The sequence below is a fragment of the Halichoerus grypus genome, chromosome 4 (assembly GCF_964656455.1).
Source record: "Halichoerus grypus chromosome 4, mHalGry1.hap1.1, whole genome shotgun sequence".
Taxonomy (NCBI): domain Eukaryota; kingdom Metazoa; phylum Chordata; class Mammalia; order Carnivora; family Phocidae; genus Halichoerus; species Halichoerus grypus.
This window is the reverse complement of record NC_135715.1, coordinates 164,136,974-164,151,037: the sequence shown is the minus strand read 5'-3', so window position 1 is coordinate 164,151,037 and position 14,064 is coordinate 164,136,974. Positions and strand designations below refer to the sequence as shown.

At 37.0% G+C, this 14,064-nt stretch overlaps 1 protein-coding gene across 4 annotated transcripts in view; it reads right to left on the bottom strand.

Moving 5' to 3' along the window:
- Positions 1–14,064, bottom strand: part of PARD3B (par-3 family cell polarity regulator beta) — a 995,854-nt gene that overhangs the window by 151,705 nt on the left and 830,085 nt on the right. For all 4 annotated transcript variants that reach the window (XM_078071225.1, XM_078071227.1, XM_078071226.1 and 1 more), the window contains one exon: positions 2,703–3,005. In XM_078071225.1, coding sequence (XP_077927351.1) covers positions 2,703–3,005 — 303 coding nt within the window. The remainder of the gene's footprint in view (positions 1–2,702; positions 3,006–14,064) is intronic.

The following is a 14,064-nucleotide window of genomic DNA, read 5'->3' as shown; positions in this document are numbered from 1 at the left end:
CACTCCATGTTCTGGATGCTTCAGAGCTTCCGCAACATGCCATGCTGTTTCAGCCCACTTTACCCTTGTATATGCTAATTATACCATAAGGAAAACAATTTTTCTACCAGATCTGGTCAATATTTACTAATCCCTCTAGAGCCAGTCCAATTTCTTCTCCCTTTTGAAGATCCTTCCTGACCAGCGGAGTTAGAAAAATTTCTTTTTCTTCTGTTTACAATATATTGCAACGATCTATTTCCATATGTGTCGATCCCCTTCGAACTAGAATACAACTTTCTCTGGACTGGGGCCACTTCTTAATCATCTTTGTATCTTCCCTAGAACTTACTACAGTAGCTAGAGCACAGTAGGTGCCAAATGAGTGTTTGCTGAATGAAAGACCAAACAGATGACAAAATGAATGACATGCCTCTAATTGTACATAGGGTAGGCTTGGAACTCATGGTTCCTGCTTACAGACACCATGTGAGATATGCCCACAGCAACACTCCTCTTAGACTCACCTTGTTCCCAGGCATACCAGGAAAGTTGAGAATTTCATGATAAAGGACAGTAATAATATTAACAATGATGATGAGCGAGCGCTTATGGTGTGCCGAGACAAAAACTGCTCATTTTAAGACTTAAAGAACAAGGAGCAGAATGATCTTCAAATATAATGAAAGAGAAGAACAGAATAGAGATAATTCTGGCATAAAGAGTCATACTTTGATCTATTACCCAAAAAAATATGACAAGTGACTAAAACTCCACTGAAGACAGAGCTTTAGATCATTTATTAATACAATGGGAGCCAAAGGAAAGACGATCACTTATACCTCTGTCTGGGCTGGGGAGTAAATAACATTTTTTTTTTATATCATTCTATACTGGCTACAGTGAACATAACCCTAAGAAATTTCTTTACTGGGCAAATCTACATGGGTGAAAATTAGCTTAGGATAGAGTCTCCTCCTGTTCCAAAGAATAACCATAGGATCTGGAAAAACAAAATAAGCGTTAGGTGACAAAAATTTAGAAAGTGATAGTGCTGATTGTTGTATGCTCCTTTTAGAGGCTTACAATGCATGTTAGCATATTGGGGATATGAAGACTGCAGTAAGAAAACCTGCTCGGTGGGGCATAATCCAGAATTCTCCATATGCATTTGGCCAGTGAACTTTTTTTTTAAATAGAATGTCTTGTGTTTATTTCCATGGAATTAGTACAGGGAATTATTGGCTTTGGAGGTTCCTAGAAACAGTCCCTCTGTGCTGGGATTCTAGCAGTGGGCATGTGCAAAGGAGATTGCTATGAAGACCTGTCTGATTTAGGGAAAATAAGATTGGCTTTGGTCTGGGCCAGAAGAGACTCAAGAGTGGTATTATCATTTACATGATAAAAATGCAACCCTAGATGAAGGCTTAGAAGAAAAGGCCAACTCTTAATCAGTCGTTTGAATTAACAGTTTAGTTATTGGGGCTGTCTCACACAGTCATAGGAATTTATATTTTCATTTTATCCCAAAGAAAAACTTGACCATCTTTCTTTAATACTATCAACCTGGAAGCTTGACAGTAAGGATTAAAAATTGCTCCTTCCTTCCCACTTGGTTATTGGAAAGGCTCTGAAAGGTAATCAGTCTTGTGAAGCTACACTTTACAGTCTGCATAAAAATGCCATGATTTCCCTTCCTCTCCCCAACCTAATTGAAAGTGCATAATATCACCCAGCTGGGGAAATGTAAACGGTAAACAGATGCAATGTATCATGCTATCTCACAAAAGCTGGTTACTAATAGGGACTGGGTGGTTGTCAAGACCAAAAGAAATCTGGAAAACAAGTCTTTTTTTCATCTAGAATGAGAGCTCTTTGTGCCTGCCACCCTTCCCTCCAGAATTCAAGCTGCAGCCAGATTAAGCCAAAGTCAGTCAACTCATTCCTTGCGTGTGTAATTCCAGGGGTCACCTAACAATGTATATTGACTAAAACTCTCTTATATCAGCCTTTCAAGAGATGAGACATTTTATTTGTGGCAGGAGGTGGGGTTGAAATCATTTTGTTCCCTACCTACTTCAATTGTACTGACAGATGGTCTTATTATCTCTTTCCTTAGCTGCTAAGCCTAAAGATCCTTGGCCTTGTCACCTCTTATCTTTCTCTACTTCATCAAACTCCTATTGCCAAGATTATCTCCTTTTCTACCTCTGATAATCCATGAACATCTATACAGGATCACATTTTCCTTGAGTGTAAAATCCCAACCTTGCTTTTCAAGGTCCTCTGCACCTCTGCAGCTCTCTCTAATTCCAGCTCCATTATACCTACGTGGAAGCCACCATTCTCTGACTCCTCACCTCCCAGTGTCATGACATCTTCTCAAATAAGTCTTTCACAGTAGGACTTGTAGGAGAAAGGACATTATTCCTTCAAAGGTTTCACCATTAGTCCTCTGCCACAATATCGCTTCAAAAACTGCTCCCTGTTGCACCATGACCTCAACAACTACCATTCATTCATGCCACCTTATGACTGGTTTTTTGTTTTATTTTTGATGGCTAATACCTTACAGGTGGGTCAAAGCCTAGCTCTTACCAAGGGGACTATCTCATTTCAGTTTTAATAGATTAAAAGGATATATTTTTATCGGCTTCAGCAGGAGAGATGACTTGAAACTTACGGAATTAAAGCCATATTTGTCTTTCAATAAGTTATATTACCTGTCAACTGGCACCGGCGGATGATATGGTTTGTTGACCTTGGCATAGAGACCCTCTAAGTGGTCTCTCTCGGGAGAGAGAGGACGGCCATCCCGATGGTAACCCAGGGGTCCAGCCCGAGGTGGAGATGGTGACCTATAGACACTTGCTGATGTACACGGTTCCCGGAAGTGGTTCACTCTGGCATAGTTGGGGTCCATTTCATCATCGTCCATATCATGCAGTGATCCAACTGCACCAGTAGCATAATCAATAAGACCTCTTGCCTGCTTTTCCCTTAGCTCCTGATGTTTTGCTCCAATCCTGAAAAAAATGTAGAACAGGTAGCAGAGACATATGTGAATTTTATGTGGTAACACAATGACAGACTCTCCTGAATCTATGTTGATTTCTCCTAGTCAGTCACTTAGCTGTTACTCTCCTGTTAACCCAAGATCACACCATACAGAGATGCCAATGGCATATCAGTGGGGTTAATTTTATATCTCTGACCTTTATTTGTTAGGGGGTCTTGACTTTTATAGCAATGGAATACGTATTTTGACATCTTGCCCACAGATGACTGTGCTGACTGCAGAGTCAGAGGCTGATATTTATTAAGGTTCCCTTCCTACAAATGGGTGTGCCTGTGGGAACAGTTAGTATGGAAGATAATATGGAAGTCTTCCTTGGGAGAGGGATGTATGTTAAAGAGCCCATCAGAATCCCATACTTTGGCTAAGATTTCACTATTTGGTACCCTGGAGTTCTAGTGTATTCTTTTAAAGGAAAGAGCTTGCAAAATTGATTTAAATATGAAAAAGAAATACTGAGGCTTTCTGGTCACTGGACGCAGTGGGATCCGAGGTAATTTATGAGAGACTCTAAGTTTTTTGGTTACACAAATGGGGATCATGGTGTCTCATTATATAGGGGCTAGGGACAGAGTAAAATAGTGAAGAAATTAATAGGCTCCTGACAGAGATGAATTGGCACATATAAGTGAATTAAACATTACTGGCAGAACTCCACGGCGCTCAAGCCTTAAGTGATATTACAAAATGCTACTGCTAATCAGTGTACTCTGTAGACTGCTGGGAATGGGAGCAGGAAATATACCTAGGTGGATTCCAAATCCATCTGAATTTTAAGAATTTGACATTTAATCTGGAAAGTGTTAGATCAGCTCTCCTAAATTCTCAGTTATGTGTTAAAATGGAAAGGTCACTGTGGCATCTTATTGGACAATGGTGATGTGATGGTGTCAGGAGGTGTTCTGTGCTAATGAGGAAAGAAGTAACCTTACATCACTGGGCAAACAGGGTGCACTCTGAGAGAAGCCAGGCAATGCTGGCTCTGCCAGCCAGAGGAAGAACTCAGGAGAGGATGGGGACAAGCCTGAATCCTGGGCTCTGAGGATACAAGAGGGTTGTGGGCTAGAAGTGAAAGATCTGTACATGCCTGGACACATGTATAGAGACCTTGGATGAATTAAAAAAACAAAAACTGAACTCTCTCAGTACCTTCTCCTCTTCAAGCAAAAACAGCTATTTTTGCACAGGGCAGCTAGCTTAATTTTACAGAACATCAAACTCTTTGTAAAAATCTTTAAAAGCCATCATCTTTATCTTTCAAGGTATTTCCTCTTTTGCCAGAATGGCTCTTTTTTTTTTTTTTAAAGTGGAGAGAAGGAAGGGGGAAAAAAAACACGAAGAAGAAGGTATAGGACAAAAATCCAGCATCTATCCCCAAGTCACAAAAGACGAAAATAAATGCCAGGATACATTATTGCGTATCTCTTTGACTAAATCAAATCATGTATCCTACACATAAGTAATTAGAAGAATTTATATTTTTGTAAAGAGGAGCTTGAATCTCCAAGGGATTTTGAATGAAGATGAAAGGAAGATTACACGGTAGGGTACCTGTTAAGAAGCCCTGCCTGTCCCCGTTCAGTGCACATTAGTCCTAGATTCACGGATGTTTGTTTTGAATAATTTTTTATAAAGAAGATAACTTGCTCTCTTCTGCAACAAAACCGTCCTTTCAGGGACAGTGCAGACTGGATTATCAGAGAACGCTCACTGCACTACAATGATAGGGATGGATTTCCATGGCAAAGAGAGCGCAGGACATCAATAAAGTCTGGGGGTGGGATTCTATGTGGTTACTATGCCTCCTCAGTGCGATGCCTTCATGAGAAATCATTCAGCAGAAAGATGAACATCTCGTGGTTGCTGCATAAAGCTACACTTGTGCATTAATGAAAGAAGAAAACACCAAGCCTGGTTTTTAAAAGTCACAGAAACAGAACACCGGTATCTGTGCTCCTTATCTCATCACTTCTCTGTCTTAGAGGTTTTCTCATTAATTAGGCTTGCTGGGTATGTAAAGATTCTCAGACGAAAAGTACTCTGTGTATGCAAAGCAGTATTTTATCTTGCATTTTTTTCTTTCTAAAACAAAACTAAATTTCTCCTTGATCTTCTCTGCACCACTGAGTGTTTCAGTAACTTATTTCATATTAATCACTCAGTAGGTGAAATAGTAATTTCTCTGAACCGTCATTATTATGCCATATATCAGAGTCTCTCCATGTGGGGGAGGACAAGGCAATCTGAAAAGGGGTGTATGGAGGCAGAAGAGACTCTCTCCGGAGAGAAATGTTGAGGAAATAGATTTTTTTGTTTTTGGTAGCTCTGACCTCTCTTTGCCCCAATCTAGTGTGAGAATTCTAATTGTTTAGAGTCCTTTCCACTTCAAGGTCTTCTTATCACTGGGAACTCAACCTGTTAAAATACCTATCTTTCAAAATAGCTCTTGACAATATATCTTTTTTACTGGATGGTACCACCAGCTTCCCCATTCTCCCCAGCACAATTTCTTCTCTCTCTTTCCTTACAAAAGCATTGTCGTTTCTTTCTTTCCATTATAACTCTTGGATATCCTCTTTTATTTCCATTTCTTTAGACAAACTCTAGTATTTAGGCATCATATTGCCTAGCTGTGCATTGTCCAATACGGTGGCCACTAGCCACATGATGCTGTATACATTTAAATTAAAATTAATTACAGTTAAATAAAATGTAAAATTCAGCTTCTCAGTGTCACAATTCACATTTCAAATGCTCAACAGCCACACGTGGCTCATGACTACTATATCAGACAATGCAGATAGATATAGACTACTTCCATCATTGCAGAAAGTTCTATTGGATTGTGCTGGCCTAGATTATTCTAACATTTTTTGGTATGTCACCTTGTGCCACTTTAATCTATACCTTAAAAGGCTGTTGGATAATCTTCCCCAAAGAACATTTACATCATATCTCTGTCAGATCAAGGATTTCTAACAAGAGATTGTAGTAAATGATGGAGTAAGAGTATGGTTACTCTACTTCCTCCCTCAAACTCTAAATGGACAAACAATTGAGAAATCGGGAAGACAAAATTCCATCTACACAATGGAATTAGCAAATGACCATAAATCTTACACCACGCAATGAAATTTGGACTCAACCCAAAAGGGGGAGTTCATTAAGAGTTGATACATGCCTACGTCTCTAGCAAGGTATACATTTCACGGAAAGTAAGATGAGGATTACAGAAAATAAACTTCTATTAAGAAAACAATAGTTTGAAGGCAGGTTTAGGATCCTTTGGAATTGTGGGGTAAATCCTTGTGAGGTTCCAACTTAAGACTGGAGGAGAGGTGGAGCTAGAAGAGAGATATTTCCTCTGACAGATATAGTTCCTCCTCCACTGAAGAAACTTCTTGGAGTAAAAGGAGAGAAGAGAAAAGAAGCTCCAACCTATTTTGTAGCTGAAAGGCAGAATTAGTAGAGCAGAGATAAACAAACACAAACTCATCAAAATAAAACCAATAATCTAAGAGGCTTCACTAAGCAAGCTGATCTCTTTCAGCGTGATCTGCTCTCCCAAAAAGGAAAACCATGGAAAACAAGCCCCCAGGGTGTGCACCCAGCAGATGTAGCAAGAAGATATTTTGAAAGAACATACGGAATTGAAGTTGCTGGTGACCTTAGATCTCTACATCCTCCATGTCCTCTAGCACAGATTTAAAAAAATTTTTTTAAACACTATATAACATGAAATTAATTTAATGGGTCATAACAAGCATTCGAAAAATTAAATACAATAAAAGAGAAAAATATTAGGGGTTATTGCACGTAGTATGCATACGTTTTGTTTTGAGAAGGAGAAAAATCAAGTCATCTAAAAATTCAGGCTAACCTCAAACATAAATAAAGCCAAAAGAAGAATATTCTCAAACATTTCAGGGAATAGAGCTTGTTGACCCACTGTGAAAAACTACTTAACAATTAAAAGCAGTCGACCAAAAATTGAATCAAAATGAGGAATTCAACTTAATAAGGCTGTGGAATGACAGGTGTGAAAGTGAGCGGTACCTTAACCTTAGGTTAAAGGTTAAACGTTTGTAGCAACATAGTTATGGAAAAACATAAATATGATAAACTCTGACAATATAAAAATAATAATCATTAGTGAAAATCAGAACCCAATAGGGATGTGTAGGAGAAAGCATTAACATTCAGTTGTATTCATCACCTCACCTTAGAGAGCAGGCATTGGTAGGGACTGTTGAAAGTTGATAAAGCAGGAAACAGAGGGTATAGTATATTAAATGTTACTATAGAAAAGCTACTAAAAAAACAAATTATCAGAAGAGAAATGCATGAAATAAAACTCCAACCATATAGAAAATAGAAAACAGGGCGTGCCTGGGTGGCTCAGTCAGTTAAGCTGGACTTTGGCTCAGGTCATGATCTCAGGGTTGTGAGGTCGAGCCCTGTGTCAGGCTGTATGCTCAGTGGGGAGTCTGCTTGGGATTCTCTCTCTCCCTCCCCCTTTGCCCCTTTTCCTGGTCTCTCTCTCTCTCAAATAAATACAAATCTTTAAAAAAGATAGAAAGCAGAAGCAGCAAAAAAGTAACATAAAATCAGATGGCCAGATTTATCTTTTATGACAATAAATGAAAATGGAATAAATGTCTTTATTGTAACTAAAGAATCCCAGATAAGATAAAAAAGAAAAACATACTATATGATATTGAAATAGTGAAAAAATGACGAATAGCCTAAACGTGCAGTAATAGGGGACTAGAAAGCCATATGGTACAGCTAAAAAATATAGTCATCTTATTCCCACACTAAAAGGAAATAAGATACACATATGGGCCAAGAAAGAGATAGATATTTGTATGATGTATTACATATTCTTGCATATGCATAGAAAATGTCTGGAAGGATACAAAAAGATTCAAAACAGTGATGACCTCTTGAAAGTGGAATTGGAGGTACACTATTTGAATTTTTATATCATATATTTTTAGGATAATTTAAAAAATTTCAAAAATATAGAACAGTCCCTTACAACTACATATTGACTATTACAGTGAATCAAAACTTAAAAAAAAAAATTAAACAGGCAATAGCAGGCAGCCTTTGTCTTGGAAACCTGATTTTTCATGATTCTATTATCGACTCAGTTGTGACAATTTTCTTCAAATTACTGTTCATTGAACATTTGTTTGGTCCCTTTCAAAACAACTGCTTTTGCCTAGAGTACCCATTCTCCATTTATCAAATATTTGACTAGATTTCTAGAATGAAGATTTAACTTTACTCATTTAAAATGCATTTTAAGCAATTTCACAGCTCCATATTGATCTCAACAATTCTCCTATTCAACCCATGTATTCAGTAAATTCTCTATTAATCTCTAATTTTTATATATTACTTTGTAAAACAAACAAAAACATTTTTTATTTATTTCTCCAGAACTAGACTACAAGCTCCTTGAGGGTTATGTGAGTTTTCTTTCTGTTAATTCTGGCTAATCGATTTATTCACTCATACTGATATTATATTGTATAGTAGAAAGAAAAAAAGAAAAATTCTCAGTCCCTGACTCACTATCAGGGAGATATAAACATGTAACTACAACTCAATGGGAGGACAAAGATACTACCTGTACAAAGGGTCAGAGTCAATTCAGCCTAGGGCTGTTGAGGGAGAATCATGAAGGCGGTGCCACATGAACTGGGTTTTGAAGGAACTTGTCCACCTTGTTCCAGGAGGATGGAAGAGATGTAGAAACGGTATGAGACACTCCAGTCAGAAGGAGGGACACAAGCAAAGGGGCATGGGAGTGCATGATTTACTTAATGCTGGGGTGCAAGTCCGGTGTGGTAGAACAGAATGGTTTGAGTCATCCACCTACAGCTCCCCCGCAAAAGAAACACCATTTTGTAAAAGTTATTGGCAGATTTCTGTAAGGTTTGTGTAAGATAAATTTAATATTGAAAGTTTTGTTGTACCTTTTTTCATTTGTTTGTTTACCCTTCCATTATAAAACGAAACAAAGATATAGAAATACGTGCAAAACAAATCTATGGATCTAAGAGCGGCTATAAAGCAAACATGTCTGTAACTATCACTCAGGTCAAGAAACAGAACTTTGCAGGATACCCCAGAAAGTCTCCAAGGGGGTCTCTCTCCATTGCAACCACCTCTATATTTCTATATTATATATGTATCTCCTTTCTTCCACATTAAGAATCCTGCTCCTCAAGACACAGGGAATGCTAGAATTAAATATCCTATGATTACAACTTGCTCTACTCTGTATTACATAGATAACAGCTTCACAATAGTAATACCAAATACTACCACTTACAAAATGATTATTAAAGAGTTAAACTCCTGTTTTCATATACTCTTCCTGTCATCCCTCCATTTTTGTAGTTGTATTATACTTACATTGTTAAACATATAGCAGCTACATGCCAGAATTCAGTTCAACTCTCATTTAATCTGAGCACTACAAGTAACTATATATTTAATATGTTAAAATAAAATAAATATATATTTAATAAAGACCAACAGTCCTAATGTCAATGAATATGCAGTCATCTACTAGATTCCTCAGGAAGAATTCATGGGACAGTGTTTCTTCAGTTGATAACAGTATGCCTTTTATACTTGACAGCCACTTTTGCTGAATATAAATATAAATATAAATATCCCCTTGGATATTTAAAATATGTGACACCATTTTCTTATGACAAAATGTTGCTGTTGAAAAGCAGGATGATAATCTAATTTTATTTCTCTTATAAATTACTTATAGTAACTTACCCTTTTGCTTATCTCATCAAATTCTTTTCTTTAAAGTCCAGTAATCTTACTTAGAAAAGTTATTCTGGCTTGATAACACTTTTGATAAACAAATTAAGTATATTTTTTGAACAGGGCAATATTTTTGAATTATAGTTTTTATTATTAATGTTGTAGGATACAAGTTGCATATAGAAAAGTCAATTGTATTTCTATGCACTAGTAGTGAATGGTTAGACAACAAAATCAAGAGAATGATACCATTTAAAATAGGATTAAAGAACATTACAAATTTAGGAATAAATTTAACAAAAGATGTACACTTCCTCTACCCTGAAGACAATAAAATACTCCTGAGGGAAGTTAAAGTTCTAAATAAATGGAGAATTCTAGCTTGCTTGTGGATCAGAAAAGTCAATATTGCAAGATGTCATTTGATCCAAATGAACAGATCAATGTCATTCCAATCAAACTCCTCTCAGGTTTATTTTCCAAAAATTAGCAATGTGATTTTAAAATTGATTTGGAAAGTGAAGGGCAAAGAATAGCCAAAATAATTTTGAAAAATAATAATAAAGTTGGAAGATTTATACTACTAGCTTTAAGACTTAGTATAAATCTTCAGTAATCAAGGCAAAGACTAGACAAGTAGATGAATGGAATAGAAGACAGAGTCCAGTAATATACCCACACATATTTGGTGAAGGGATTTATAACAAACATGCCAAAACATTTCGATTTAGAAGGGAGAATCTCTTCAACAAGTGGTGCTGGAAAATACATAAGGGAAATCCACAAGGGAAACAAGAACTTTGGTTCTTACATTCTACCATAACAAAAATCAATTCAAGATGGAAGACTGGCCTGAACTAAAGTCTACAATAAAGCTACTAGAACAAAATAAAGGAGAATATTTTCAGCCTTGGGGTAGGCAAATAGTTCCTAGGGAGGACAGGGAAAGCATGGATCATAAAAGAAAAAATTATTAAGTTGAACTTCACCAAAATTAAAACCTTCTCATTAAAAAGCATCAAGAAAAGCCGCCTGGGTGGACCAGTCATTAAGCGTCTGCCTTCGGCTCAGGTCATGATCCCAGGGTCCTGGGATCGAGCCCCACATCGGGCTCCCTGCTCGGCAGGGAGCCTGCTTCTCCCTCTCCTACTCCCCCGGCTTGTATTCCTGCTCTCGCTATCTCTCTCTTTCTCTGTCAAATAAATAAATAAAATCTTTAAAAAAAAAAGCATCAGGAAAATGACAGTCAAATGAGAGAAAACATTTGTAACACACATATCAAATGAAGGATTTGTATGAAAAAAATCCTAAAAAAATCCTTGCAACTTAGTAACAAAAAGAAAAATGACTCAATTAAAACTGGGCAAAAGATTTAAACAGATACTTTACAAGGGAAGATCTAGAAATGACCAATAAGCAAATAAAAACATTCTGAACATTATAAGTCATCAGGGAAATGCAAATTAAAACCATAATGAAATACTCTTATCAAAATGAAAAAGAATGGCAAGACCAAATGCTGGAAAAGATGGGGAGCATCCAGAACTTTCAGACATTGCTGCTGGAAATATAAAATAATGCTATCCCTTTGGGAAAAGGTCTGGGAGCTCCTTATAAAACTAGACATGCACCAAAGCTATGCTATCCCTTTGGGAAAAGGTCTGGGAGCTCCTTATAAAACTAGACATGCACCAAAGCTATGACCTAACAATTCACCTCTCAGATACTTACACAAGAGAAACAACAGAGGCCCACAAAAATCCTTGAAGAATGTTTAGTAGCGGCCTTATTCATCATAGCGAGAAATGGAAATAAGATGTCCATCAGCAGGAGAATGGATAACCAAACAACAGTATATTCATATAACAGAATATAAATCAGCAGCAGTGACAAAAAAAAATAAGCTACTGAAATAACAACAGGGGTGAATCTCAAAATTATCATGCTCAGTGAGAGAAGCTGAACACACACACACAAACTTACATGATTCAAATTATAAGAAATTCTAGATTAGGCAAAACAATCCTGTGGTGACAGAAATCAGATCGGTTACTTCCTGGAGTGGAGGGTGTACTGAATGGGGAAAGGCAGGGGGATGAGAATGGGAAACATTCCTGGGGGATAGAAATATTCTGTATCTTGATATACATTCATCAAAATAGAATATATTCTGTTTATATGAGACCTAAATATTTCACTGTATGCAAATTATATTTCAATTAAAAAAAACTTAAAACAGAAAACAAATATTAAAGCAAAAAATGCCAATGACGCTATTTATACCTTTTAAAATACACGTGATAGAATCTAACAAATTAGGAGCAATCAATTCTAAGTTTACTTATATATCATTCTTTCCTTTTTAAATACATTACCTAGAAGTAATTGTTATAACAAATTAAGACAATGGGTGTGATTGCTGGGAAAATCTTTTAATTGCTTAAGGAAATACATCCTCTTTTCAAGTAATTTGAACACTTCTGAAGTACCAATTTATAAGGCAGCTATTGATTTTGATTAAGTACACATTATTCTTATTGATCCATAAACACATCCTCTAAAGACCAGACAACTTGTTTTAAGTCTATTACAAGTTTCTGTATTCATCATTCAATAAAGATTTGTTGGGCACCTACATGTTTTGAGTTTTGATCTTGATGCTGAGATTGAGCAGTGCATAGAAATCCTTGTCTTTGTAGAATTTATACTCTAGTCAGGGGAGGTGGAAACAGATAACAAATTAACTAGGTAAAATAAAAAATGATGTCAGATGGCAGTATGCACTATAGAGGAAAATAGAACAGGCAAAGGTGCTAGAGTGTTGGGGGTAGAGTGGGAGGGTTATACTTCTAAATATGTGGTAAGGTAATATGTGGGAATATTAATTAAAGGCTTGAGGAGGAGGCTAAAATGCTCACAGATAACTGGGGAAGTATATTTCAGGCAGCAGGGATAGCAAGTACAAAGGCCCTGAGGCAGGCAAGTGTCAAAAACAGCAAGGAGGCCAGTGTGAGGGGGTGAGAAGTCAGAGGGCCAGAGAGGAAATTAGGGCCTAGCTCATGTAGGGCCTTGAGGTCCACGCTAAAGATTTGGGTTTTTACTCTCAGCGAGGTGGGAAGCCAATGGGAGGTTTTAAGCAATGAAGCATTCTGATCTGACTTACACATTAAAGGAATCTCTTTGAGTGCTATTACTGAGAAGGTGGTGGGGGTGCTGGGCAAGAAAAGAGCCACGGAGACCAGTTGGGGGCTATCAAGATAACCTGGGGGAAAGTCTGTGGTGTGGGTGAAGGTGTAGCAGTGGACATGGTAAGAACTGGTTGGATCTAAAAGCTAAAAATAAAGCTGGAATTAAAAAAAAAAAAAAAAATCCTGTAATGAAGACTGCCCTTCTGACACTCCAAATCAGGGAGGTTGTACTACAAACAAGAGCCCATCCTACTAGTATTTCATCTGTCCGGCAGGAAGAACAGACACGAGTAGTATTTGTGATGAATTTTCCCACAATTACGGAACTCACTTCTCACAAGGCACACAAGTCTCAATTTTAGAGATAAGGAAATGGATGTTCAGAAGGGTTAGGTGTTTTGTTAGAGACCATGTATGTATTAAGTGGCAGGAATTGGATTCTTAAATTCCACCCAGGTGCCTGACTTCAATATGAATGTTTCTTTCATTTATATTAAGCACAAATAATGTAAGCATGATCGTTTTTAAAAAAATTATATAGTGAAAGCTTTCAGGTACCCCAAAGTACAGAATGTGGTGCAATGAACCTCCATATACCTATTATCTGGTTCTGTGTTGAATAATTAAAGATGTTGCCACTTTCATCTAATTTTTCTTTTTAAAATTTTTTGGCTAAGTATTTTAAAAGCAAATCCTAGTCATTTATTCTCTATATACTTCAGAAAACATCACAAAAAATCACGAATGTTATATAACAATATTATCCACTTAAAAATTAACAATTATTCCTTAATGTCCCCTAAATACCTAGTTCATAAACTAACCTCCCCAAGTGCCTAAAACATGTCCTCTTTCTCAGTGGATTTATTTGGATTGGGCTCCAAAAAACTATCTGCACTTTACATTTGGTTATGTCCCTTAAGTCTCATTTCCTGTAAAGAACTGTACTCTTTTTTCTTTTTTGCTTTTTAATTGTTCCATGCTCCTGAATTGTTGCAGAAACCAGGCCAATTGTCCTGTAGG